The 27,978-nt window shown below is 42.8% G+C and overlaps 3 protein-coding genes across 6 annotated transcripts in view; 1 reads left to right on the forward strand and 2 right to left on the reverse strand.

Annotated features, from left to right (window-relative positions):
• Positions 1 to 9,045, reverse strand: part of slc1a9 (solute carrier family 1 member 9) — a 31,168-nt gene extending 22,123 nt beyond the window's left edge. The window contains exons 1-2 of one of the 2 annotated variants that reach the window (XM_069524491.1): positions 8,595 to 9,045; positions 842 to 5,782 (exon numbers count right to left, since the gene is read on the reverse strand). The gene's annotated coding sequence lies outside the window, so the exon portion shown is untranslated. Of the gene's footprint in view, positions 1 to 841; positions 5,871 to 8,594 lie in introns of both variants that reach the window. The other variant, XM_069524490.1, reaches the window with a different exon arrangement.
• Positions 9,046 to 10,671: 1,626 nt separating this feature from the next.
• LOC109646832 (uncharacterized) lies at positions 10,672 to 17,632 on the forward strand. Its single transcript, XM_069524956.1, has 2 exons — positions 10,672 to 10,849; positions 16,071 to 17,632. Exon 2 carries the CDS (start codon positions 16,090 to 16,092, stop codon positions 17,488 to 17,490), a length of 1,401 nt encoding a protein of 466 aa, XP_069381057.1. The 5' UTR covers positions 10,672 to 10,849; positions 16,071 to 16,089; the 3' UTR covers positions 17,491 to 17,632.
• Positions 17,633 to 18,656: 1,024 nt separating this feature from the next.
• Positions 18,657 to 27,978, reverse strand: part of ppfia3 (PTPRF interacting protein alpha 3) — a 30,772-nt gene continuing 21,450 nt past the window's right edge. For 2 of the 3 annotated variants that reach the window (XM_020094727.2, XM_069524955.1), the window contains 8 exons: positions 27,522 to 27,548; positions 27,166 to 27,341; positions 26,781 to 26,878; positions 24,607 to 24,782; positions 22,654 to 22,722; positions 22,406 to 22,568; positions 21,768 to 21,829; positions 18,657 to 21,474 (listed from right to left, as the gene is read on the reverse strand). In XM_020094727.2, the coding sequence (XP_019950286.2) occupies positions 21,777 to 21,829; positions 22,406 to 22,568; positions 22,654 to 22,722; positions 24,607 to 24,782; positions 26,781 to 26,878; positions 27,166 to 27,341; positions 27,522 to 27,548 (762 nt within the window). In that variant the 3' untranslated portion in view covers positions 18,657 to 21,474; positions 21,768 to 21,776. Of the gene's footprint in view, positions 21,475 to 21,767; positions 21,830 to 22,405; positions 22,569 to 22,653; positions 22,723 to 24,606; positions 24,783 to 26,780; positions 26,879 to 27,165; positions 27,342 to 27,521; positions 27,817 to 27,978 lie in introns of all 3 variants that reach the window. The other variant, XR_011241047.1, reaches the window with a different exon arrangement.

Genomic DNA, 27,978 nt, shown 5'->3' on the forward strand with positions numbered 1-27,978 from the left:
TGTGACTGCCAGTGTTTGAAATTGAATTTAGTGGACAAGTGTCAATGAGAGAAAATGCTTGACCTTACGTGTGTGTGTGTGTGTGTGTGTGTGTGTGTGTGTGTGTGTGTGTGTGTGTGTGTGTGTGTGTGTGATTTATTCTGCATCTGTGTAGTGTGTGTGTGTGTGTGTGTGTGTGTGTGTGTGTGTACACGTGTCCAGCAAACCCACCAACCCCCCCACTTCTCTCCGACGATAATCTGAGTGTATTAATCTGTTGTTTGAACTTCTTAAGCACAGACTGTCTTTCACATCTGCTCTCTTCACCCTTGTAAAGCTCTGCTATTTATAAACACTCCCTTTCTCTTCTTCTTTCTCCTCTTTTTTCCCCCTCTCCCTCCCTTTTTGATCCAGCGCCGCAACTTTGCTATCGCTCCTCACTCCAGCAGGACTGAATTTCACACAGCTCATTTCCTCCTTACAGTAAATCCATCTTCTCATTTGGCCAACAGACGTCTTGGAAACTCCTTAAATCTCCCTGATCCTCTTCTCTCTGACAGCTACAACAATGCAGATGACTGATAAGATATTATAGATCCGGAATGCACAATAAAGGCAGAGAGCAAACTTTGCACTAACCTGCAGCTCATTGTGAATTATTATCATTATTTTTTCTCTAATACACTGATGCATCTTCACCCAAGAGAGATTTTGAATAAGCCAATAATAAACAAAAACGACTGAGACGCCAAAGAAAATACAATGACCCCGTCAACCCGCTGCATGTGTGAGCAGTGAATGAATGTGAGGACAGAGGGAGGAGAGGGAAAAAAAATGACAACAAGGTGGTGACCAGGCTTACCTGCTGCGTGACGCTGTCTCCCATTCGACAAGAGCGAGGCATCAGGGAGAGGCGCGGCGAGCAGAGGGATGTGGCGAGGCGGGGATGAAGAGGCAGAGAGGGACAGGAAGGCAAAGTCTCAGTCTTTGCGTCATCTGAGGAAAATTTGCAGATTAATACAACAGCTTGATTCTCTGAGCCCCCCCCTCCCCTCTCTTCTTTCTCCCTTGTTCACTCACTTCCATCATAGGTTTGATTTTTGTTCTTGTTTCTTTTGCCCATTATTTCAACTTTCATTAAAGAAAGATTGTTTTCAGGTTAAGAGGGTGGGGTGAGGTGAATGTTTTTTTTCTGGGGGGGGGGGGTCGGTTACCCTCCCTTCCACAGGAGGGTGCTATGACTCTGCACTGGAGTGACTCAATCTGCACAGCACCTTCCTTCTGAGGGACCATTTGACAGATATCAATGTCGTGTCAATCTGTGAGGCCTCTGAGGCAACATACTGCACATACAAGGGTGTAGCGTCTTCCATGGAAATACATTGGAAACTGATGCAGACAGACAGATTCCGGTTTGTCATATCACAGATCGGCACGATGATAGCGAGTTTACAGCATAAGAGATCTCTACCCTTCCTCACTGGCATTGCAGTGAGGATTGAATCGATCATTAAATGACAACCACCTGTCATTTCGGTTATAATAACATTTTTAAAAACGTACTCCTATTAAAAAGAGCATGATATTAGCTTTCTTTTGAGGACTCGCCTCTGAAACAATAAAATACTCTGCGCGTCTGACCTGGACTGTGGGCTGATTGGTTGGTTGAACTCTGAGTTGGATGCCATTGGTTGCCAGGTCTATTCTAATTTAAGACATTTACAAAATATTTAGGTCAGTGAGATATGTGCATGTCAGTAATTTGATCATTTTCACTTTAACCCTCAGGAGTCCTTGGGAACTTTGATCACATTGATAAATGTTTACCTTGACGAGGTTTGGTGTCTTTTTTTTCAGCTCAACATTGCCAATATGAGTAAACAATTTATTTCTCACTTTGATATTGTATACCTACATAAAAACACACTAGACACATCACATGACGTGATCACGCTGGCCTGAATGCAAACCCCAGAGGGTTGAGTTACTTTAAATGGTTTAACACAAACTATAGTAGTTATGAGCAGATACAGGAAATTTAATATAACAAATTTGTCCACAATTTAAACTTCTCCTATGAATAAATATTATTTCTAGTGTCCACATGTGGGCACAGCTTATTATAAATTGATGGAAATGTATAAATTGTAAAAATTACTGTACTGGGTTCAGTTTATTATCCAGCACCAATACTAAAAAAAAAAAAAACAACTAACAGAAAAGAATTTGAACACAGACACACACACACACACACACAGAGGAGTGACAGATGGAGGACTGGAACAGGGGTTTGTACAACTGGGCCGCTGCCTCCATTGTGCAGTGGGTGCGCTGTAAGTCTATCCTCTACTAATTGACCGAGCAGTTCAAATACAAAGTCTGCCTCTGAAATCCAATCCTGTGGGGTGTTGTACATTGAGTAAAGTTTACAATGTGTAACATTTTTCCCCTGGCAAAGAAAAGGCACAGAACATGGCGTATGGAGAAAGAGGTGCGGGGATGTGCAGGAGCGGAGAGGAGAGGGTGGGGAGCACAGGGGGGGACGAGTGCAAATATGCAGAGAAAGGCAGGAAGGTGTGGGTTTGGACTGCGAGAAGGAAGACGTAACTGTTAACAGATCATTCACTATTTAGGCTGCACGTCTAATCCGGGCACATCCAGACTGCAACGAAATCTGTTGCAAAGTGAATGAAAGCGCAGCCGCTGTACGTGGACCGAGTCCTGTAACGAGACACTGAGGAGGGACAGATAAGGAGGCGACTAGGAGGTGATGTGGGGGAGAGAGAGAGAGGGGGAGCGAGGTGCTGTAAGAGGAGAGGGGTCGGTGGCGCAGACGATGTAAACAAGACAAGCAGAGTGTGTGCGTGCCCTGACGGCTGTGTGGCGGGGTCTGAAACCGTTTCATTAACTGACAATCAACCGGCTTCTGCAGCAGCATCACACACAACACCAACTGTTCGCAGACAGACGTGTAGCGGGGCAGGCTGCCAGGTAGTGCAACGCCGCGCAGCGCCAGTCTGCATCCTGCACCCATTCAAACCTGTTTCTCATTAAGCATTAAACAGAATTACCAAAGTAAGTCCTCCACTCTGCTAATGAGGGCTTTGCAGCTCGGATGCTCTCATATTCTCCCTCCCGCCCAAACCGTTTTCCCGAAGGTTAACATTCCATACGCTAATTTCAGTTTTCAGGCAGGAAGAACTTGTAGGCGCATGTGTTGTTTGTTTGTCAGAGCAGGCATGTGTGTGTGTGTGTGTGTGCATACTCAGTGTGTATGTGTGTTGTTTATGTGTTTACGTGTGGTCTAGCTCCAGACTCTGTCACTCATCCTGTCTGACCTTTAATAAACTGTGAAATTTAATTTCAGGCTCGAGTTCTGCACAATCCTACACCTGTGCCAAATATGTCTGTTTGGAAGTCGGACAAGGGCTAAAGTGTTGCAGCCGGGGACGCCTAAGACAGTCAGACCCCAACAGACAGGAGGTGATGTGTTCATCAGAGCGTCTGATCCACCACCCACCCTCCCAGTGAATAACCTCACCTTTGACCCTTTACCTCTTTGCCACCGTGGCTGGCGACTGGGGCATTTCCAGGAGGCTTTGGCTAATTGGGTCAGATTGCGGGGAAAAGTGCATTATGCCTGAAATTGGAAACATGTGCAGGTACACCTCAGCGTGCATGTGTGTGCGATAATGGTGGCGACGGTTGTGCGGCTTTCACTAGAGAGCGGTTTGAATGCAGGGCAGGGAGGGGAAGGGGGGAGTTTAGTTGGTGAGATGAAAATATAAAACATACCAGGTGGAGAGAATAGAAGAAGAAGAAAGGATGGAGAAATTCAAAGTGCATGAAGATGGGGGAGGAGGAGATGACGGCAGACTGACACCAGGTATTGTGGAGAGAAGATGTGTAATTGCAGTCTGACTTGGTGGCTCAGGCGTGGACAGACAGTCAGCTGCACTATGACAGCTCAGCTCAGCTATTTGCCATAATTGCTGTAATAACTACGTCCCAATTACGCTCAGATCCGCGTTTCCAATGAAGGAGGATGTCCAACGTGATTGGCAATAAGTTCACATCTGATGACGCCGGGTGTGGGAAAGATTTCATCAGAGGAGACGGAGGAATTTAAAGTGACATCTGGAAACACCTCAGTGTGGTTTTGTTCAAATTGAAATATGAGAAACAACTGACAATATGTCAGGATCCAAAAAGGTGGACACAGATGAAGGCAGTGAAACAACATCACAGTTCTGACATGTGTGATGTTGCCAAAGGATTAACCAAGTTCCTCATGTAAAAGGCAGGACTGTGTCATAAACCAGATCTGATTTGCTTTTTATGGGGCTTGAATAATTGTCCGGGAAATCTGTTTGGGCCATGGAAATGTTATTAGTCCAAAAAGACAAATCCCCAAAGACAGACAGAAAACCACTGTTGAGTATTTGTGTTAGCTGTCTGCCCTGTATTGTGACTTCACTTTAAAGGCTTTCAGCCACAAGGAGATTTAGAAAATCTTTTAATATGACATGTTACTGTGACAGTATGTTACTGTGAACGAATGTCTTTAAAATGGTTGTGTGTGTCTGACTGTGTGTCTGACTGTGTGTGTGTGTCAGAGGGAGCATGAGGTCAACAGCCTGAGAAAACGACATTTGCGCGTCCCTGCCCTCTCAATCGTCATCTTTATTTTGCCGTCACTTCTGTCCACACTCCGCTAACAGCTTTCTCTTGCTCTCTTTCTCCTTCTCAGATGAACTCTCACCAATGCAGCCTGAGGCGGAAATATTTAAGTGCATGCAGGGCAAGTTCAGACAAATAGCGAGATAAAGAGAAAGGTGGGAGGGTTGAGAGGATTTCGAGTGACTGACACTAAACGCCAAGAGGGTGGAATGCCACACAGGAGACACCAGGGAGTGTGTGTGTGTTTGTGTTTGTGTAGGACAAGTTAATAGTAAAGAGAATCTGGCGGAGGATTCTCTGAAATCTAATTCTACAGCTGTTACTATAGGGTGGGTACAGTTACAGACAGAAACTAAATGAGAAAGACAGTCTGTGTGTGTTGATGTGTTTTGTGTGTGTGTGTGTGTGTGTGTGTATGTGTGTGTGTGTGTCTGTGTGCAATCAGTCAATGAGGGCGAGTATATCAACGCTCCCTTCCATCTGAGAGTATTGACAGTGTTAAATGTCTCCGTCCCTGAGTGAAGACTGCACTTTAGTCTGCCTCTCTATACAGAAGTGACCCGTTTTAGCGGCTCGCCGTTTGAAAAACCTCTTTTCATGATCCCCCTCTTCTCTTTCTGTGTCTCCTCTCTGGTCCCTATCTCTCCCATCCCCAAACTCTTTCATGAGCAGTCTCTCAGGGGCAGGGTTGTAACACAACCCTCCCCTCCTTTGTCTCCATTCTTCTTCTTATCCTTTCATCTTTTTAAACATTCAGGGGGAAAAGGGGGTTTGGTGAGATGGACACCACGACTTGGTAAAGGAAAGAAAGAGATAGCATGTGAGAGAGCGAGAGAGAGAGAGTGACGGGGGGAGGCGGCAGAAGGGAGAAGGGAAGGCAGACTCTCCCCTCTCTGCTCATCCGCCAATTTATGGCTCTCCCTTTCAACAAGGCCATTCAAGGTGGTGAGGCTCAGTGGACGCGCTTTTCTCGTAAGTCAATAGCAGTGAACCCTCAGTCTGGTTTGTGTGGGGACGACTTATCTGCTCCGAGGACCCGTTGAACTGTCTGACGGCCTGTGTGTCCTCCATAGACCTCCATTGTGTCTCCTGCGGGGCCCTTCGCCGACTTTCCCCCAAAGACCTGTGGGCAGACAGAGCAGCCTGTCACCAGTTCCCGTTTCCAGCCTTTCAGCTTCACAGCAGCCCTGAACCGCCTGCACTCAGCCAACCTGCGTATATATATACAGAGATATGAACGTGTTTTAACGACTTGATTTTTAATTAAACCACATAACGAATCAGCATTTGACTGTGAACACTGACGAAAGATTTATAAATGAGCTATCTGAGTACACGCAGGGCAAGTTAAGACAAGGTGCACTACTGGTCAAAAGTTGAAGAACACCACAGTTTTTCCAGATGTTACAGTGTGAGGTCTCTGTGCTCTGAAGTTAAAACAGAGATCAAATCCAAAAAATTTAAAAATATCTATATTTCTACTCATTCAACAGCCGAACACACTTGGAAACCAAACAATGCTTAGAAACTTTATCCAAACATTTTTGCCACACGTGTTTCACTTGTAGTTACTTACGTTTTCATTGCTGTTTGTTTGTCAGAAGAATTACAAAATAACTGACTTCCTTGAATCTTTGTGAAGGGGATGGGACACTAAGACCTTATTAATTTTTGGAACTGATCCAGACAAAGAGCCAAATCTTTCTTTTCACTTTCTTTAACATTGTGAGATTGGACTGTTGGACCTTGGCGGAGGTATACACTCTACTGAGTGATCTCTGACTTTTCCTCTCATTCATTATAGCGGTAGGATGAACCTCTCACTATTCTGAAAGCGATACACAGCACGACTTCTGCAGTGCAGATGCATCAGATGGAGTAGAAACACACTTTTGTTCTAATAGTGCCTCTTTACCACAGAAGGTTTTTACAAAACGACAACTGCAAACAGTGTTTGCATTAACTTTCAAGGCTTCAGTTACGTCCATTCCTGCAGGAAAACTGTAAGTTCAGAAATAAGTCATTCATTTTATCTTGATTTATTTATTTATTTAAGCTGCTTAAGTTGCAACTAAACACTGGATAATTTGTTTTAAAACTTTAAACCGTGTAAAATGTATATTACTGGTGTGGAACATCTAGAGAACACAATCCTGTAAATTTGTTAGCATTACAATTACATTTTTTTTTCAATCAACATATGCATCAAGTGGGATTGTGCAGTGGTTAGCACGGTTGCCTCACAGGTTTGAACCTGCTGCAACGGCTGGAGCTTTTTTTAGAGTAGAGTTTGCATGATCTCCTCGCGCCATGCTATTGCTCCAGCTATTCCAAAGAAACACGAGTAAAGTTGATAGGCAAGTCTAAAGATGGCATGTTGGCTGGAACCCTGTCCATTGCCAGCTTGGTTTGGCTCCACCTGCCCTTACAACTGTCAAATATTAAGCAACATAACTAATGTAATGGATTAATATGCATCAAGGCATGCATAATAGACAACCACGGGAAACGTGCCAGACTTTTTCAGTGTAGTATGAAAAAATGCAATTAAAATACTAGTTTGAAATACTAATAAAAAACTTGGACCAAGAACTATTACCTTTCTTTGCCCAAAGCTCCAATAAATATTTCTTTTTGTGCGTCATTTTCAATTTCCTTTATACAAACATACTAAAAATACCACTGGCAACATCCAGGATGAGACAGGACATGAAGCACTAGGACACTGAGGTTGAAGGTCAATGATATGAACATTCATAGTAGACATTTATGTTATATTCCCTGTACAATGACTGAATACATGCTCTTGATACGTGTCAGTATTATCAGGCGTGTAGTTTCACGTATGAGGTTATTTCAGGATAAATTGTTTATCAGTGAAAGTTGGCTGGGTTGACAGTCGTCATGGCAGTGACCATAGATCTATGCATAAAGACGGACAACATCACAGAAGCCAAAGCGTCTTGATGGCACTCTGGTGTCATAAACCCTGGCTCCTCCATGTTAGCAGATGGGACATGGGCCAAACTAAAAAGTCAAAGTAGACATCAAATAAATGTTAGACATTTTCTCAAAGATGGTTTTTGTCTTTTAGGTAGTTCTTATCACACCGATGTTCATGTTTCTGAGTTGATTGATTTCAGCTGAGCTGAGACTGACTTGTGATTGGTCGAAGGTGTTTAGCAGCGGGCGTATGTATCTACTTTTTCAAGCAAAGGTAAAAAGCATTTTTCTGAAGTATTTTTAAAAACTTGGTGGAAATATGAGGAGCGTGAAGAACCCCTTAAATTGTTATTTATTTTGAGTTTCTTTAACATTGTTAGATTAGTGTGCTTTGGTAATTTTCACTGATTTCAAAGGGAATCATTCATGGATATTCATAATAAGAATAATTTGGTGCATCTTGATTGACCTCACCCTCCCCTTGCAAACAAGAAAGAGAACCTGTGGTAGACTTCAGTGTAGAAACTCAAAAGGTGTTTAGTTTTTCCAGTCTGGATGACTGTAAAAAACATGGCGGCCTCCATAGAGAGGACCTACTCCTGAAGTAAATATAAAGTATTTAAATATAAAGGGCACATTCTAGGGTAAAGAAAACAAAATTCATACTAATTGATGAAATAATCCTAGGACTTTTTTATATTAAATTTCTGTCAGTAGATCCCTTTCACACTGAACTGTTGGGCACTGGTGACGGTATGAGCTCTTACTGAGTGCGATGTAAGACAAACGTGTACCTGGGTGGTTTTTGAGCCACATTATGTGTATTTTCTGGGGTATTTTAAGCCATTCTGAAGTTTCCCAACGATCTATGTTTTATACATGCAGTGCCCTAAATTCCCTTAATCTGATAGTAGAGCTAATTTAGAGCCATTGAGGTCATCAGGATCCAAACTATCCTGTCAAAGTGCCCTTGAGCAGAAACAAACACTCACCTGCCAAACAGCCAGAAAGTGAGCACACACCAGAACTATCTGGCAGCAGCAAACAGGAAGCGATGTGGAAGCTGACTCGGATTTGCTTTAGAGAACATGAGGTGACATCCTCCTGTTGGATTGAGCCAAACGGGATTATGTTGCATGAAGAGGAGCCACATCCGGCCTCACCACAGCCTGTTCGGAATCATTTGCACCTCCAGCAGAGAGTAATGGTCTGACTTCACTGTGGAGCTGAGCCGCTGACACATGGCTGCTAACACCACAGAGATGTTACAGAGGTAAAGAGGGAGGCGAAGAAGAGGAACAGTCACGCTCATCTGAAGTTAACGCAACACAACGTGTGTTTCAAATCCAGCTCGGAAATCAGACTTTAATAAAGATCATTTAGCGCATTAAACCCAAGATCAGGGTTTTATATTCTAAACACGTGTGAAGGAAACAGGTCTTATAGTCCTGTGTTGTCACAGACGTTTCTTATTGAACACACACACACACACACACACACACACACACACACACACACACACACACACACACACACACACACACACACACACACACACTCGTCTCTGCGCTTCCCAATAGAAATCGGACTCGTTAGCCTGTGAAGCTAACTGAGGCTAAACACAAACTGCGCCGGATGTTGCTGTTTCTGACTTTAGAAATAAAACTCAGGCCCCTAATTTCTGGACCAAAAGCTCATTGGGATGAACATTTTTCATTTGTGCAGTGTCATGTAGCTCTTTTACATTCTGTTATTTATTCTGTATTCATAGGATTGATTCTTCTCTTTGTGCATTTTTATATGTTATATTAATACATGTCCAATGTTCTGTTCTTTACTATCCCTTAACTGGTGTAAGAGATTTTGTATGATTTTATTTTTATATATATTTCTTCCACCTCCCACACATGTTTTCAATTTTTGTTGAAACAAAATATTTGTTTTTATGTTGTGTGACACAAACTGAAGTAATATACAGACACTGGCAGTCAGAGATTTTGGACAACTCCAATTACTGTAGGACTTTTTTCTCCAAAATCACAACAAATCCTCGTGTCTGGTATTATCATAGCTATTAATAATAATAATAATTACATTGTACCTTACAAAACATCTGTAACAATGGCGTCACAAATACGAAAGAAAATGATATAAAACATATATAAAAAAAAGACAAACAAATAAAACTGCACAGCATCATTTAAATTTAAAGGCAAAATAAATATAAATTCATATCTAAAAAAATCACTTAGAAGCCATTCGGCATAAGTAAATCGACCTATTGAGATCTGAAAGGCAACATTTTTTTGTCTTTTTATATCTTTTCTTAAAACACATAATTGGACACAATATCCTAAACAAATATCTGTAACTCCATTTTTTATTCAATTCTATTTTATTTTATAAAATGTATTATCTTTATTTTATTTTGATTGCTGATAAAGATCAATCACGTTTAATCTCTGTGAAGCACTTTGTAACTTTATAAAGAACTGTACTGTATAAATAAAGATTGTTTCTATGATTACCTTTATTAGTATTATTAATATTCACTTCTGGACATTTCAGACGAAGTATGGACTGGCAATAAAGAGGTGTTTTTTAATTTGTTTTTGCTCGTATCTATATTTGTTTATTTGTCATGTTTTTGTGTTGCAGTCAAAAAGTCATAAATAAAATGTCAAAAACAGCGCTCCTCTTCCAAACCGGGTTTTATTTTGAAAGTCCCCACCAGATGTGTGACTTCCCCACTGGTGCCAGCTTCACTGACAGTGGGACTTTACGGGTTTCAGGCGGTGTTGAGATCTTAAAACATTTGTCCAAACTTCTTCACCTCTCCACTTCTTCCTCCACATATTTGAGCCCGGACACCCTCCTGCCCCCACAGGACTAACAGCTCATGGGATATTTACATTTTAACACATTGTTTTGTACTTGAGAACTTCTTTCTCTTCTTTTTTTTTTTAAAAACCCACTCTCTGCTGTGAAGCGCTGGACTGACTTCTCTGCTTTATATTTGACTTTTTTTTTTTTTTTGGTTTTCCTCTCAGGACTTTTACATTGGGGGGAGTCCACATGCGATGAGAAGAAATAAACACAAAAGTGAGAGTAGTTTTGCGGGGACGGCGCCACAGTCTTATTTGACTTTATTTTTATTCTTCTAAACCAGTTGAGCAACTGGCGACAGGACCGTATAATCAATGTGGTGTCAGCTGGAAGGACGCGGGGTCCGGATCTCACCTAAACGGTACGACTTGAAAACCACAGGCCTCAAATGCACACTGTCCACTCATAGTGACATGTGTTCGTTCACATCGGTGCATTTTCACCTGGTTATTGATTTATAGATTGAGTAAAATGGAGCAGAGCAGTTACATAATGTGAGAAAGGTTATTCTATCACTTGCATGCAGTTATAAGTTAATTAATTCCATTATGATGTGTTTATTCATGCATTTGCCTGCCCATGTAACGCTCCACACGCAAACCCACCCACCAGACATACCTGATCATGTTTTGTGTATTTGATTTCATGCATGTTTAAATCCCATTAAACACTTCTGCATTCAAACACCACCTCTCACTCACTGTTTTCCTTGGCTGTGCTGCGGTTGTTGCCAATCTTCACATTATGTTTTCATTGGCCCTCAGTCAGGTGAGATGAGTGAGACCTGCACAGATCACACAGATTGTCTTCTTTTTTAAAAAAAAAACATACCTGCAGCTGATGCCTTTTAATCTCATCCTGTCAGCAGATCAGGTCCTCTGGGATTTTTTTTTTTAAATTTTATTCTGAGCAAATGCAAGTGAGATAACCGAAGAATATAATTTCTTTCACATCTCATTTTCACTTCCTCAAATTCCACACTGTAATGCATGATTTTATTTTTTTAAGTTAAAAAGACATATTGGTAGCATGCACAGTACCCCCATGAGAAGAGGTGTGCATTGGTCAGCTTGTGTGTGGAAGAGAGAGATGAGAGTGGTTCATGTGGAGCCAGGGTTGCAGAGGAGGGGGCTGGATCCTGCAGGCAGAGCGTGGTATGAAACAATCACAGGGCTGGAATTAATGGGCTGTTTGCACAGTGGGACAGCAGAGCACTGTAAATGAGCACATGCGAGGCCGAGGCTTTTTACTCCCCCCCTACAGAAAGAGAGGAGAGTGGGGGGGCAGACATTGACCTGGACATATGTCTTCTGTGATGTCTCTCTAATGGGCCATACTCTGATGCATTTCATGAACCTGCCATGAAATCTGTATTTTTGGGTGCAAACAGTTTATTAGGGGGACGTCCTGCAGTCATCTGGCCTCCAGACGTCTCCCACCTCCGTCTCCCTTTAGGTTACAGGACATCAAAGAGGCAGGATTAGAACGGGCCAGGCCCCTGGACCCAGCAGTCACAACACAACCCATTATATCTGTGTCAGATGGACGTGTCTGACATCAGCCACACATGATGATGGTGGTGGAGGTGGTGGTGGTGGTAGGGGGTGGATTAGTTTGTTAACAGGCTAATAGCACAGTAGCCACTGCCAGGTGTGGAGCTGCTTTATGGCGTCTGTTTTCTTGGGGTGGGGTCTCTCGCAGTCGGAGGCCCCCCCACCCCATGCCATAATTCTCCCCCTCCTGATTCCTCCACCTTCACTCATCTGGATTAAACCCTGATGGCTTCACGCTGGCAGCAGTCACAACAGAAGTCAGACCAATTTGCCAGGTGCCAGATCGACTCAACAGACACGTTTCTTTATTGTTTCGCTGCTGGGTTTTTGAGCCAAGCCTCTGTTGTAGATTTATGTCAACAGAGTGGCTCATTTTCCTTTTTCACGCATGTTTAGAGAACACGGCACATTATGACAACAGGCTTATAAGCTCTAAGTATTAGTTGTTTAACTGGTGAATCAATTAAGATCATTAATGCAATCTGATAATTGGAGATAATTGGTAGATGATGGATGTAAATGTTCATTGTTCAAGTTATTGCTCAAGTATGAAAAAAGCGAACCTTTTTTGATTTAACCTTCTCAAATGTGAGAATTTGCTGCTTCCCCTAGTCTTATAATAATATAAATATAAATCATCTGGGTTTTGAAATGTTGGTTGAACAAAGCAAGACAATTAATGATTTTTCTTAACAGTTTTATATATAACACCATTAATGGATTAGAAATGGACTGATAAATAAATAGTTTTTACATAGCACAAAATTATGTCTGAAAATGAGTTTTGTTTTTGGTGCTGCCTTCAGGTGCTGTCAAAAAACAAAACACTACACAGAGGACAACCAAGTCTTCAGGTGTTCACAGTTATTCATTTACTAAAGCAAACTGGGGTGTTGAACTTGTTTTTTTAACATAATTTGTATTAATATTACTAATGTTATTATTATATCACAGCTTAGTTGAAATTCCTATTGTGATGCGTTCTTTAAAACACAACAGAGGTCCATTGTGTGAAATGGTGCCCACCCCAAAATCCTAATTGCCCCTCCATCTGAGCAATCTAATAAGATGAAATGTTTAATAGCGGTGCAGAGGGAGGTAAGACATTGCTGTTTAAAAGGAAAAAAAGAGGGAGTTGAAAGCAAAGTGAAAAAGATCTGTTTCGAGCTGTCACTGAAAAATGCTCCCTGATATCCTTTGGGAATGTTGGTGTGTTGCACAGTTTAGGAGAAGAGTTGAAACAAGTTGCATCTCTAGGTTTCTTGTTACTGTTTCTTAAACGTCTCCCAGTGGTGGGTCTGAAGTCAATAATGTGATTATACAAAGAAACAGCAGGGAGTCTGCCCCCAAGGCTGAAGGACGTCACCGTGACTGCTGAGTGAGTCACTGTACGCTTCAGCGGGGCCTCACAGTGAGTTAGGACATAGTCTGTTCATGTTTAATTGGTGAATTCGTGTAGTGGTGTTTTTTTGTTTGTAAGAGTCCTGTTCTGTGGTCTCAAGGTGTCCTTGTGCTCATTTGGAACAATCTCAAACTCCAGAGATTAGGATTAACATGAGTGTGCAGTGTGTGAGTGAGGCTTTATTTCTTCAAACCTCACGTTTTTAGAGGGACTGCGTGGGATTTTCAGTGCTCGTGTTTCTTGTCTGGCGCAGGGCGAGGTGGGGGGCAGCGGGGGATTCGGAGTGCTTGGGTCTGGTCCAGAGGGCGGAAGAACGTCGAGGTCCTCGTTGGGCCTCGCAGGGAGCTCAAATGATGCGTGTCATTGCGGCAAATGGAGCGTGGTGATGAAGTGCTGCTGCTGTTGCTGCCGTTTCACAAAGAAACCACTTAGAGAGGCCGCTCGCCGGGCCTCCTGTGTAGCGCCCTGAGTGCGCCAAGAAAGCCCTTGAGAAGCGCATAAGTCTGCCGCAGCAGAACACACACCCAGGTAACACAAATCCTCCAGATTTGTTCCTGGATATCCACCTCCTCCTCTCCACAGCTGGCTCCTCTCACAAATGATCCTGTCAGCTCCAGCAGACTGTTTTTGCTTCGCCATGGCTGTGCGCATTTTTGCTGCTTCAACTGGCGTTGGCAGGTTGTCTGCATTTGTAGGTTGTGTTAAAGGCTGTGATTCACCATTTTTTAAAGGTCCTGCGTACAGATTTAGGTGAAAGGGATCTATTGGCAGACATTTTATGTAAAATAATACTAGTGATGTCTTCACTAGTGTGTTTCATCTAAATTACACAAATTATTGTTTTCTTTACCCTTGAATGGCACCTTTATATTTAAAAACTTTATATTAACAACAGGAGTGGGTCCTCTCTAAGGACGCAGCCGTGTTTTTTACATTAGTCCAAACTGGACAAACGAAAAGCCTTTTGAGTTCTTATGAAAACTGAAGGCTCCCACAGGTTCTCCTTCATGTTTGGAAGGGGAGGGTGAGGTGAGGGGTATTCAGTTGGAACTTCACCACTAGATTTCATTAAATTCTACACACTTAACCTTTAAAATCTTCTTCCATCACACTCAACACCTGTAATTTGGCGGGTTCAGTGCGTTGATAAGTAGCCTGAGCGAAGAGGAAGCTCAGCATACTTTGATGTGATTTTCTGTCAGCGAGTCAAGCAGGAGCTGTGTGCGCCCGAGGTGACAGCATGAGTGACGCGTCGACCAAACCTTGTTGCTCAGTGGCAGCTGCATTGTGTCCAGGGTGTGGCCCTGCTGGGTACAACTCCCGTCAATGAAAAGAGTTTGTTTTGCCGCACATGTTCACCCACACAGTCACGGATGATCACTAATGAAAGATCCAAAAACACAACATTCTCTCCATTCTCACCTCCTGTCATCCTGCGTTTTTCTTTTCCTCTTCGCCGCCTGAGGAAACCTTGAAGGAGCCTCGCCAGTAAAGCTGCATCACTCACATTCTCATCATTCCACCTATTTTAACACTTTCCAAATGACCTCCTCCCTGCTTTCAGACAAATAACCCAGCTGACATTTATCTCTGCTCTAGAGGTGTACATCGTCACGCTGTAGCAGCACATGGATGGGTGACTGGAATATTTTTCCAGTTAGTCACAGGTGAACCTCACGTTGAAACACACATTCAGACACACTCACACTCACAGAATCATCTCTGCCTGACTCATAATTTCAGCTTCATTCAAGTTTTGTCGGAAATGTTTACCCATGGCTTACACAAGGGAGTGCTTACTATAATGACATGACGTGGAGGTGGCTTTTGACTAATAGTTGCAGCATTACAGCAACGTTCTCGACACTTTTAATGAACATACGTTGTCTTCTACTTCTCTAGCACTTTGGGAATCATTGGGAAGGCATGAAGCATTTGTGTCATATTTATGCCACATTTCCCACTAATCCCTCTGTCATTACAAGCCACACAAAGTTTAGATAATGCAGGTTGGTGCAGGCTGGATTCATAAAACTGATGGTCGCACCTCAGCTTCTCAGTCCGAGGTGACAGTTGTATAATATCTTTTTTTCTTCACAAAGAAAAGCCCAGGTGTGTTCAGTTTGAATTCCTGAAGTCTTGAATTCCCATGTGTGTTCGTTAATTGACTCAAAGGGAATCTTTAAAAACATCAGTGGATCCTAGAGAAAGAACAAGAGAACAAAACGACCCCAGACTTGTTCTCTCGTGCTGCAGATGTGTTTGTAATCCGTTTCCTTTTTGGCTTTTAAAGTCTCTGACTTGCCTACATACCAGGTTGTCAGTGTATCCGTTCAGAGGTCAGCCCTTCACAATCCACAGCGCTCACAGCTGAACTCTTCCCACATGAAGAAGCAGAGGGCAACCTCACTGTACTTGGTCCTGATTTTCCACGATGTCTGCCAAGATTTTAGAGCCATACCCCAGCAGTTAAAGCAGCGGAGTCATAAAGCTGCGGGCCACTTGTAAAACCTCTCCTTTTACATTTTAATTGAGGTACTTGGTTTCACTGTATAAGCCGCAATTTGAATTGTATAAAATAACGTTGTTCCTCGCTTCCTCTGTTTCTCCTCTCTTTCAACCGCCAGCTGAAACGTCTTGGGAGTGATGCACTGGCTTCCCCTGGTTGCCATGGTGATTGCCTCGGCCCTGCCCTTCCCTCACAACCCTGTGTCCAGGATTACTGCCGCAATGACAGAGCCTGGCTCCAACAACCACAGAGAGCAGCGTCATGACCCGGCCGCTCGCCTTGCAGCTCCCACCACGGACTACAACTTTCACGGAAACGCCATACAAACGGACTTCGAAATGGCTGCTGCTCTTAGCCAACACACCAACGGACAAAACCTCCAGAACCATAAGGATGATGTGAAATCCTCCGCACATGAAGAGACCTCCATGTTCAAGGTGGAGAATCAAGGAACCTACCAATCAAATAGCAACTCAGGCAGCGATGGCAAAAGCAGCATCAGTTCGGATGTTCCCACTGAAGGACGAACACACAGGACCGAAGATATTTCTGAACATAATTCTCTACCAAAGGACTACAAGGCTGACAGCAGCAGCAGCAGCAGTAGCAATTTCTTGGACTTTTCCAAGAAGGACACTGTTCAGGACTCAACAGATCGAATGTTGCAGGTTTCTGCAGCAGAAAACCATAATACTTTCAGCCGTGCCTCAACTCTAAAGGGTCCAGGAGGACCAGAACCAACTGTTCCTTCAGAGAAAGGATCTAGAAGAGGTCAGGCTCAGGAGAGCTTGACCCTGGAGGCAGGGCTGGGCCTCGGGACCGGGTTGGACAACATCCTTGATGGAGACAAGATGTTTTTGGACGCACATCCACGAGTCCTGTTCTCATCCTCCCTGTCTCCTCCAGAACACCCCCCTCTCCTGCTCATGTTGGAGACCGGCCAGCTGGAGGAGGATGGAGGCATGGAGGAGCAGGAGGACATGGACGGGCACATCGAGGGTCACGGGGATCGGGCGATCGACAGGAGTACGACTCCGAGCTGGGCCGATTCTTCCAGAGTCACCAGTGAGGTCCACCGTCCATTTAAACGGGATAAACGCTCGCACTCGATTGACAGACGGAGAGGGGAAAAGTCAGTGTGCGAGTCGGAAAACGTTTGGGTCACCGACAAGAAGAACGCCACCGACTCGCTCGGACGGAACGTCACCATCTTGCAGGAAATCCAAACCCAAACAGGACCACTCAAACAGTTCTTTTATGAGACTCGCTGTCGCCAGCCTGAGCCGCTGAGCAATACTGGCAAATCCAGATCCCCACCGATGGGCGTAGCCGGGGCCGGCTGCTTAGGCGTGGACAAAAAACAGTGGTTGAGTGAGTGTAAACCCAAGCAGTCGTTTGTACGAGCGCTCGCCAAAGACGCACAAAACAGAGTCGGATGGAGGTGGATCCGCATCGACTCGTCCTGCGTCTGTGTGCTGCTGTCCAGAACCAATCAGGCACCAGGGAGGAAGGTCTTGATGAGGAAGGGGAGAGGCTGAGAGGAAGGGAGGAAGAGAGGAAGGCAAGAAGTAGAAAGTGACACACAGTAGAGCAGCAGTGACTTCCCTCTTCGGCACTCTCACTTGCTGGTTTCCTGAAAATGATGGATGTGGTTCCAGCCTTAATCCACAGCTTCCACTTCCTCCATCTGACACAGCGTCAAATGACTTTTGAAAAAAACGAGAAGACCTCAACATTAGATCTTAGGGAAAATTGTCATTTATAGAGATTTGACTTTAAAAAGTACTGTTTTTGTATGATTTATCTTTCATAATCTAAGTTATTTTTGATTAGTATGTAAGCATGTGTATGTATTTGATAATATTAATATATTCCTTTACATATATATATGTGTACAATATGACACCAGTATACCTTTATGTATGAAGCTATGTATATCCGTGTGTATTTATAGAAGTGTCTGATGATAATTCCAGCCTCTGGTCCACTCGGATTGTGAGAGGAAGGAGCGCCACCTACTGAGGCTCCACTTTACTGCTCCACACTGTTCCCATTCTGGATTACCATGAATATTGTTGAATCAGTGCTTTTAGATGTATTCGATATGCAAATAACAGCGTGGGCACATTTTTTTTTAGCATGATCTCACTCAGGCTGCTGATGTGATGGTTTTGGAGCTTGTTAAATGTGGTTTGTTAACAACATAACACATAAAGAGGCTAATTTAACCATCTGCTGGTTTGCTCAGTTTGCCTGCCAAACATGGTAATAAAACATCTTTGTACTCGTTATTGTTGTTAAAAGGTTATCTGATATTTAAAAGAACAAATGCTGAATTTATTTGCTGATGAAAATGAAAAGTGAATGAACATTTTTTCCCCTTCTGTAATCCATGTCCTATTATAGGACACAGAAAAATTGAACTGCAGCTACATAAGATACACATTCAGATCTGTTATGTAAATAAAAATAGAGGAATTTTAAAATATTCAAATGAAAGTAAAAGTCCTGCTTGTTTTTTTGTGTGTGAAATCTGAACCTGCAAAGTAGCTAGTAGCTGGCAAATAACTACTTGAAGGAAAGTTTCAGTGGTGTGGAATTATAAAAAAGCATTAAATAGACATTTTTACAAGTTGTAATTAAGAATAGTGTTTGAGATAATTAGTTTAGACGAGCTGCGAAGTAAAACATGGAGAAATTGATGTGATGATCAGCAGATCCATCTGGACCACTTTATTTTTTTTCTTTTACATCACCATTTTCATAATGATCTTCATTGTTTATCTTCCAGATGATATTTTCAATTTGTATTACTATCACTTTATTCATGGAAATCTGTTAAATCATTGCACAATTGGTTCTCAAAATGTACACATACAGTAGCATATTTGATTGACCATTTTCAATGTTTTCATATTGACTTTTAAAACTAGTTCAAATGAAGTTGAGAGGGGAACAGAACATGTACATACATTTATCCAATACATACCTAAAGAAAATAAATAGTTATCGTAAAAAATAAAAAATACAACTGAAAAAAATACACACATTTTACAAATTGATCCCCAGGCTCCCTCCCCTGTAGTTTTATCATACAGATATATATTTTTTTATTTAACGACAGCTCATTATCATCTTCACCACCAATAACAATGTTTTTAGGTCATTGTCGTTTGTTTGACATGCATCGTAAACACAGAGGCTAAAGGTTTTGTTTCCTGGGCTTCCTCAGGCTCGCCCCTCTCTTCCTGCCTCCTTCTGATCTCCTAATGCTGGCGTGCTCTTGGTATCTGTTATGGCTTGTGTGTGCAGTAAAATGACCAACTTCTGTCCATCCTGTTTTTTTTTTCCCTCCTCCTTTTTAGTCGCTGTTTTGTCTCTCTGTCGCTCGCCCATCATCAGGATAAGCCCGGACCCTGAGCTGATGATTACAGGTCATAAACAGCAGAATGACATTGCTGGGGGCGACTGAGGTGTTTAGAGTTTGTCTTCAAAAACAAGTCTTTCTTAACATATTTATAACTTGGGTACCACGTTACAGAAAGGGGCACTTCACAAAGGCTTTTCAGTCTTTAAATAATGGGATTGTGTAAATTAAAACCATTTTATCTATATTCCAGTGATACTTCTAGGTTGCCAGGTTGTGAATTTAACTTTTTTTTTTTTTTTGCTCAGTAAGAAAGAATTTGTGGGCCAAGCTTGCGTCTTTGAAAGGCTGTATTTAAGCATATTGGTGCTAACTTGCATGCTTATTTTAGCTTTATAAAATGTTAATGTTAGCACTATAAGCAAAAATCAAAGCACAATCAAAAAATCTGACCCTGTGATGGGGCCATAAGAAACGTCAGGGTTCACCACAGTTAAAGATCATCCTCAGGGGACCACGAATGTGTCGACCATTTCTATTTCACAGAAATCCATCAAATAGTTGTTGATGTTGTTGAGGACACTGCCATCTGCAGAAACACTTAAATGACGTACTTCCTAATAAATCACCAAGTTTCCAGTTAAAATAATTTTTACTTTATTTCAATTCACTCATTTCACAACCTGGCAACGGAAAACCCAGTCGCTTTTTATGTATCTGTAAAGCATTAGTATATGATATGCATTGATAGGGCTCTTAGAAAATTCATTTTGATAAGAAAATGTGTGTCTTAAAAGCAGAAGCAGATATATCCTGACTTTTTACGCTCTAGTATGGGCCACACTCCCAAACCCTGAATCCTATTTCCCATGATGCAACTTTTACATTAAAGTCCCTCCACAAATGGGCATCCATTTCTAACCTCACGCCTCTCAGATGTAAAGCTGTTGAAGATTTTAAGTATCAAGACAATGGCGAGTTCACCCACATGATGCTACTGTCACATCATGAGGCTTACGACCTCCACAAACCACAGGCGACATTATACGACTGTTTACACAGGCTGAGCATTGTTCCGCTTTAACACTGATGAAACTTTAAAAAGAACGAACCCCTTTGCAAAGAACTGCTTTTTATAAAGTGGCACCAACACTAACTTTAAGCATTACCTGCTATCACCGTCGTAAAAACAATGAACACAATGTCTCTGTGGCCTCACTCCGCCCAGTCCCATCCACTTCGGAGCCTTTTGATCTTTATAAAAGGGTCTCTTCAAAAGAAATTACTCAGCCTATCGGTTTTCAAGGTGCCAATAGACAAAGCTCGAGGAGGGTCCCTCTGATGTGGTCAGAGCTTAACGGTGGTCTGAATTCGGACATGTTTTACTACATCGCTCAGCCAATTGGGGACACTCACTCCCCCCCTGACAGGGACCATAGAAGCCAACAATAGAGCCACCATGGCCGACACTAGACACCAGTTGCCTCAGGAGTAGAAAGGGGAACGCCGGCGTTGTTTAAAGATGTCACATGTCTACGTCCGTCCACCCATTTCCCCCCCAAATGATTTAACAGTCCTTTCCTTCCTTTTGTGTTTAAAAATCGAAACTGTACAGTGACTTGCAACTCTCAATACAAACACCTGTTGTTGAGCAGAAGTTGTAAGGCGACATGTTTAGTTGTATTCATACTGTAAGAGAATAAATGGCAGCAAGTGATTTCCCTCTGAAGGAAGGAGAATAAGCCCTGATATTGCCAACTCTGCTGACGATGTGCAGACGGAGACAGGAATGAAAGAGAGGGGAAACCTGCATGACCGGAACACACCTAACCAACGCCGTCGTCACCCTTTGTCGACTCTGCAGCAGTTACAGAGAGAGAGAGAGAGAGAGAGTGAGAGAGCAAGCGAGAGCAAAGACAGAACGACAGGAAGAGAGAGACAGAGAGAGAAAACAGCTGATCCCGTTCAACCTTCCAAGTCTGGTTGGAAAATACATTCATACATTCTTCATGTCATTTTCCCATTTATTCCTTTGCTTCTGTTATTGCAGAATGGTCAGACCGAGAAGATTTATTTTAAAGTTAAATGGTATATTCATTGCTTCTTTCTCCGTGGACGAGCGAGAGGGTCCTCTAGTCCCAATCCAGTCAGCGCCCTGAGGAGAGAAACAGCATTATTCCCATGTCACTGCCTCTGTGGCCTTAATTCAACTCTGCCCAAATACTGGCCGACCAAACCCACCACTTTAAGACCTTAGAGGAACTGCTAAAACCCCAGGCTCAAACCAATCCACCACAACAAACGAATGAATCAAACAAGGTTCAGAGAAATGTGCTCTGCACATGTGCTGAGGCTTCTCACTGGCTCGGAGGAGCTGTATTGGTTTCTGCACACAGACGAAACTCCACACAACCAGGCAGTTCAATTAACGTGGCCGACAGTTCTTACCTCATCCCCTCAACAGGAGTACGTCCTCACTGAGGCAGATTCACCCCGGGCACCAGAGTTGGCTGTGCAGGAGACCGGGAGACACAGATGGGGTCATTATCGTAACTGCAATGTCTTAAACAGCACTGACCTTCCACAGACTTTATGATTAGGAAGTGGAATGAGGGATAATGGTCTTCTTCTGCACTTTGAAGTGTCTGTTCCTTGTTATTGCCAACTCCTTCGCTAAAGGAAACAGAAAATTCCACTGCCAAACTAATGGCAGAGTAGCATGAAAACAGCCAACTGCTCAGTGCATGCTACTCTGGTTTTGCATTTGCAGAGTGGCTTACATAATACCCAGTGTATTGTGGATGAGGACAAATGTTTCTGTTCAAGGCTCATTTCCAAAGAAATCAAGACTTAAACACATGGCTCTTTTATTATCAGAGTGTTTACACCTGATCAGAGTTGGATCTGAAACCTGGCTGCAGCAGACCTTGTGCCCGATTCCTCTCGTGTTCTTCATGTGAGTAATGCTATATAGAGTAACAGCTTTTTACACAACGTCTAAATACAGACGCGCCCGACGGGCTCCAAGGAGCTGAAAAAATGTGAATATGAGAGCCAAGCTGTCAGAGGTCACGGGTCACACTCACCATCACTCTGAACCTTTCTCAGGGTAACAGAGGGTGTGGAGATGGCTGAGGCACGGAAGTTAGCAGGCAGGGTCTCGGCAGAGTCAGAGGTCAGGCCCCGGAGATCTTTCTCCCTAAACATCTTCCTCCAAGAGGGCGAGCGGGTGAACGTCTTAGTTCCATCCTGTCAGACACACAGTGTGTGAAAAGATGGCTGCTCAAATAAACCATTCCTTAAATCAGTCAAAGAAAATGATGATTGTGCTGACCTCATCGGGTCGTCTCTCAGTTCCCATGGAGATGAGAGAGTTGTACTCTTGCTCCAGGAGCTGTCTGGCCTGCAGGAGAGAGATGATGTAGAGCCTCCAGATTAGATTGGACACAGCAGATGATGAGGTTCTCATTCAATCATGTGTACATGCTTCAAAACATTACAGTTGTAACTCGAAAGGATCAGATGAGGCACATTTTTTAAAAAGTCTTTTAAGGACATCAGAGAGAAATGATGATGATGATGAAATAATGGAGAGAGAAACGCAACAAAGGTCCTGGACCAGAGTCAGGATGCTGTGATGCAGGGTTGGTGCTTTAACCCCCGAGCTGGGGGTGCCCAGGTTGTTACATATATTGATTTTAGACATGTATCATATTTAAGTCTAATTTGAGGCTTAGATTCCTTTGAAAAAACCCCCATCATATTGTCCCGTCTTACAAAAGCAGATCTTTCTAGTTGGACTAGTTAATTACCTAATAATTACAGACGTCTCTCTGTGACTCACACTTTTTGAGAACTGTTCCTCTTATCGCCTTCACACTTGGCAGGTCTAATGAAAAGGGCCAAAGGAAGAGTTTAATTTGGTGGAATCTGGAAACACGACACATTCAGTATTGATAAGATATGAATAAACAGGAGATCAGCATTCTGTAGCAGCAGTGACCGAGACTCATTAACGTAACTGACGTGACGACAAAAGACACATTCACGACAAAGGCAAAAACAACTGATTCTCCAGTTCGGGGGTTCTGAGTACTGAGTTGAGCTTCCCTGAACTCTGCAGCTCAATAACTGCAAGTCGCTTTTACAGTTTCAGTAAGAAAACAACAACCAGCATCGCCACAGGGCAAACAAACAGCACATTCCAAACAGGCCGGTTCAGAACGAGCACTGCGCTAGTTTCGAAAATGTAATAAAAATGAATTGGTGTTAAAGAGAAGTACAGTAATATAGATTCTAAAAATGATTAAATTATAAGGTGATGTAATGTGGCAGGTCCAGGCTGGAAGAATTAACGTCAGTTTTCACATTTATCTGCAGGATTCTGTGACATTATAACTGGTTTGGAATCTAACTGTGGTCTAGTGTAAAAGGATGATGTGGAGACTTGAAGCCTCCGGTGCAGGGGCTGAACCATGAGAACGGATTTCAGATATCTTGTGTCCAGAACTTGGACACAAGATGTCACAAGAAGCTAAAAATATTTGCACATTCACAGATTTGGGATGCTTTGGAATGAGGGAGGAGAACATTTTTGTTCTTCTCGTTATTATTCAAAGCAGCGCATATTTGTGCATGTTAAAGTTTAACTGAAATCACATGTAGTCACTGTTTTCTCTTACTGAAACAAGGAACAAAACATGTCTGTGTGTGAACATCAGAATACTTTCTTTTGTTTGGGACAGATTGACAGTTTTCTGTAGTGCCCTCCTCCATGTTTGTGATTAGGTTCGGGTTATGGTCAGACGTGGCAGAGGCAACTGGTTCTAAGTTTGGGGTATGGTTATGATAAACTTCAATGATTTATTGTTTATTTATTAACACACCAGTGTCCACCATGGTGAACATGAGGACAAGGTAAACAAACTTTTACATGGCGTTTACATGCTATTCAGTGCAGATATTTTCTAATTTTGAGAAGAAGCAGATGTTAGCAGGAAAGCTAGTGTGACTGTTCAGTCTCTTATGTTGCTGTCCTGCATCAATCTGCGCAGACGAATGGTTCTCCAGGAGGCACAATCATGAAACCATAAAATAGAAATATGAATTTCTCCCTTTCAATGTCTGATTTTGTGTTTGGCTTTAAAATGTTAAAAAGGCCAAAACAATATTGATATCGATGCCCTTGAGAACGACTCGATCCACTGTATTCCTTTTCTTTTCTCCTTTTGACATGAAAAGCTTTTTATTAAAAATCGGTGACCTTTTAAACAGCCCATCAGTTTACCTGCGTGTTCTGATTGGGGATCTGCAGCAGCAACGCCAGGTCAGTGTAGTCAAAGGTGTCGTCTAAAGCCAGCAGAGCCCCGTGGACGCCACTCTCACGGAGGTTGTCGCCGTACTCCTTCAGACCGATCGTCTGTACCCAGCACATCACTCGGTCGTTGGACCACACCATCACATCTAGGAGGAAAGATGGAGACGGTGAAGGGAGAAAGAGGAGGCATCCGTCTGGGAATGGCAAACTGTCCTCTCGCTGTTTTCACAAACTAGATCAAGTTTCTTATAAGTTAATGCTCTGGTGAGGTGGATAAATTACCTGATAGCTTTCCAAATAGTGTCTCTTCTTCACCGATTTGTTTTCGGGATATGGACTGAACAGGTCCCACTCATCATCAGACGAACCCAAAACAAACTCATTTGTCACACAGGACGAAGTGAGCCAAGATGAGCTTAATGTAAAATTTACAACATGTGTTTCCGAAGACAGAGTGGTGAAAGAGCAAGAGATTTGGGTATGTTTAATGAGTGTGTTAACATTTATGTCATCATTATCCAGCCAAATTGCAAGAGAAAGTTGTGAAAGTGGGGGCGCAACAGCCCCCACTACCACAAATGTTTCTTTCAGGGGTGGTCCAAACATCTCCCATCAATGTGTGAGAGACGGCAAAAATCAAAAGGAACAGTTTGTTTTTTTGCCTTCATTAAGTTTATGGGATTTTCTTAGAACAGGAAGAGATTTATTTTATACGCTAAAGCTGATGAATTAAAGGAAATGGTAAATCATTTTTTATAATTTACTGATGTGAATCAAAGCGAAGCAGCGATTTTGTTTCTCTTTTTATGTCACCATACTTTTATAATTTCATATCACAAGTTAAACATAGCGGGAAAATGCTACTGCAACTGGAGCTGCTAAAAAATCTAATATAATTATTAAGCAACAATCTTGTGGCTCCAAAGTGTTTCACACACAAGATACAAATGCAGGCCTCGTATTCTCTGGGCGAGGCTAAAAACAACATTCATGTTTCTACCTGTGTAACTTTGCTTAAGTATCTCCTTTATCTGTTGAGTTATCTTCCAATAGAGAACAGGGTTATAACTGTAATCAAAAGGGCTATTTTTAGGCTTCTGTTCAGACCTATGACTTGTTCGAGGGCCACAGGTGTAAGGGGCCTCTGGGCCAGAGCCTCTGTATGAAATAGGTTTAAATATTTTGTTGTTCACGTAAGATATTAACTCCAGACATGGCTTCCTGTGTAGAAGAGATGGGGGGCTTTTACTTGTCTGTGACTAGTATCCTGAGATATTTGTATTCTAGGTTCGTGTAAACAGGCCCACTCACTCACTGTGAATATATTAGATTTCTTTCGTATTCTCACACGGGCTCACTCAGACATTCTCTGGACATTTTACGAGTGGCTGGCATGAAAAGTTGTGGAAAATGTCCAGAGTCATGTTGAAGCTCATTAACTGGGACATTTTGCAGCCTGGTTTAATGAGGTGACATCGTGATTATGTGTCATTTATTTATTTTTTTCAAAAAAGGTTACCATTGTAATACTTGTGATGCTTGGCACAATTTGTTCCAGATTTATAAGGATAGATGGTGTATTGTTGTTTGTTTCAAATTAAGAACACATACGAAACATCAACAGCAGCAAGCTTCTGAGTCACAGCGCAGTTACAGTCAGGTACACTGCCATTAACTCCAGAAACCGGTCTCCCTGTAGAGCAAAGCCTGTGCTTGTTATGCAATTTAGGTCAGAATGTAGATTAAAATGACCTTTTAATGTTTTATTGTTCATTATATGATGATTTAAAGGATTTAAATTCAGATGTGCTATTTTGGGCTGTCGAATTTTGTGTTTCACAACTGTGACCATATGTTTGGTGTTGAATGAGTCCATATGGGCCACATTACCGGCAATTTAAAAATGGCAACAGGACAAATGAGGCAAGAAAAATGTGTAAGAATAACAATGGTGTAAATAATTTACCTGGAAAAAGATGCAAGGGTTCATATAGTAATGACTAAGGTATGCTTTGAACAGGACAATAGCACAGCATGAATAGAAGAACTAGTTGGTTGGATGGGGGTTAGAGACACTTAAATACCATCCCACATCTGGGGCATGAATGATGAGATAATAACAGATTTAAAAAAAAAGAGCTCACCTTTGTTCTGGTGGGCGCTCTCTTCTCTCCTCCTCTCCAGCTCTTTGCGATCGTAATTCAGACGCTTCAGGCACATGATGCCGTAATGCAAACTGACCCTGGGATAGGTCAAAGAGCCAGAAGGCAAGTGGGTTAACTGAGGTCATGTTTCCACTCTTACCTGTACTCAGAAAGCATTAACACAATCCTGAGGCCTCTGAGCCCTTAACTCCTTTTAAAAGAGGACTTAAAGAGGGCCTGGAGACACACACCTGAACATGAGAGTGTCCTGTGTCACAACAATAGGAGCTCTCAAAGAAAGACAATAGCAAGGAATGAGAGGTGAGAAGAAGAGGTATGAATTATGGCTGTGAGCGAGAGCAGGCACGCATAAGCAGAGCTCTACCTGTGGAAGCTGTCCACCATTTTGAGCTGTCCTCTCAGCTCCTTCTTGGTCAGGTGGTCCAACATGCGTGCATCCACCAGGGACTCCATGAAATAGCTGCGATACTGTGGCAGGCCCAGGCTGGGCAGCCAGTCGTTGCCCACCCACTCGTGATTCATATCGCCATAGGCCAGTATCTAGAGGGGGACAACCACCGATGATTAACGCTGATTCACGCTTGGCTTGATATCTGATGGCGGCTGCAATTCAGCGGCTCATGACTCACCGCGCTTGGTCTCACAAGAGATAAAATTACTGACAAATGTGCAGCATGTTGGGTTAATTCTGACTTTACAGAAGTTGCGGTTGATCCTTACCTGATCCCAGCTGAACTCTTTCAGCTCCTGCAGCGGCGAGAGAAGAGAAGAGGCAGACAGAGAAAGAGACGGATCCAGAGAGAGTGATGTGGAGGTGGTGAGGGAAAGAGGAGTAGGGGTCAGGAGCAAGGTGGAACGGATGTAGGAGAAGCAGAGGAGGAGGGAGCAGCAGCCGCAGCAGCAGGAAAGAGGACAAAAGGGAGGAATAGTGTGTTAGTGAACGGGTCATTAGTTGGAAGCAGTTCACACTGAAACAGCAACAAGAGGGACAGAAGAAGATGCTCAACACTATGGCCTGGGCCCACAGAGAGATAGATATATAAAGAGACAGAGACAGAAACAAAAAAAGTGTAGAGAGTGTGAGAGGAAGAGGGAGGAGAGAGACTCATCAACATGGTGCAGACCAGACCAGACACTTAAAATACTTTAAAAATGAGTCAAATAATCATGAAAACGT

Source organism: Paralichthys olivaceus, chromosome 5, assembly GCF_024713975.1.
Source record: "Paralichthys olivaceus isolate ysfri-2021 chromosome 5, ASM2471397v2, whole genome shotgun sequence".
NCBI classification, from domain to species: Eukaryota; Metazoa; Chordata; class Actinopteri; order Pleuronectiformes; family Paralichthyidae; genus Paralichthys; species Paralichthys olivaceus.

Coding starts and splice junctions, on each gene's coding strand:
- LOC109646832 (XM_069524956.1), top strand. CDS start 16,090: ATGCACTGGCTTCCCCTGGTTGCCATGGTGATTGCCTCGGCCCTGCCC.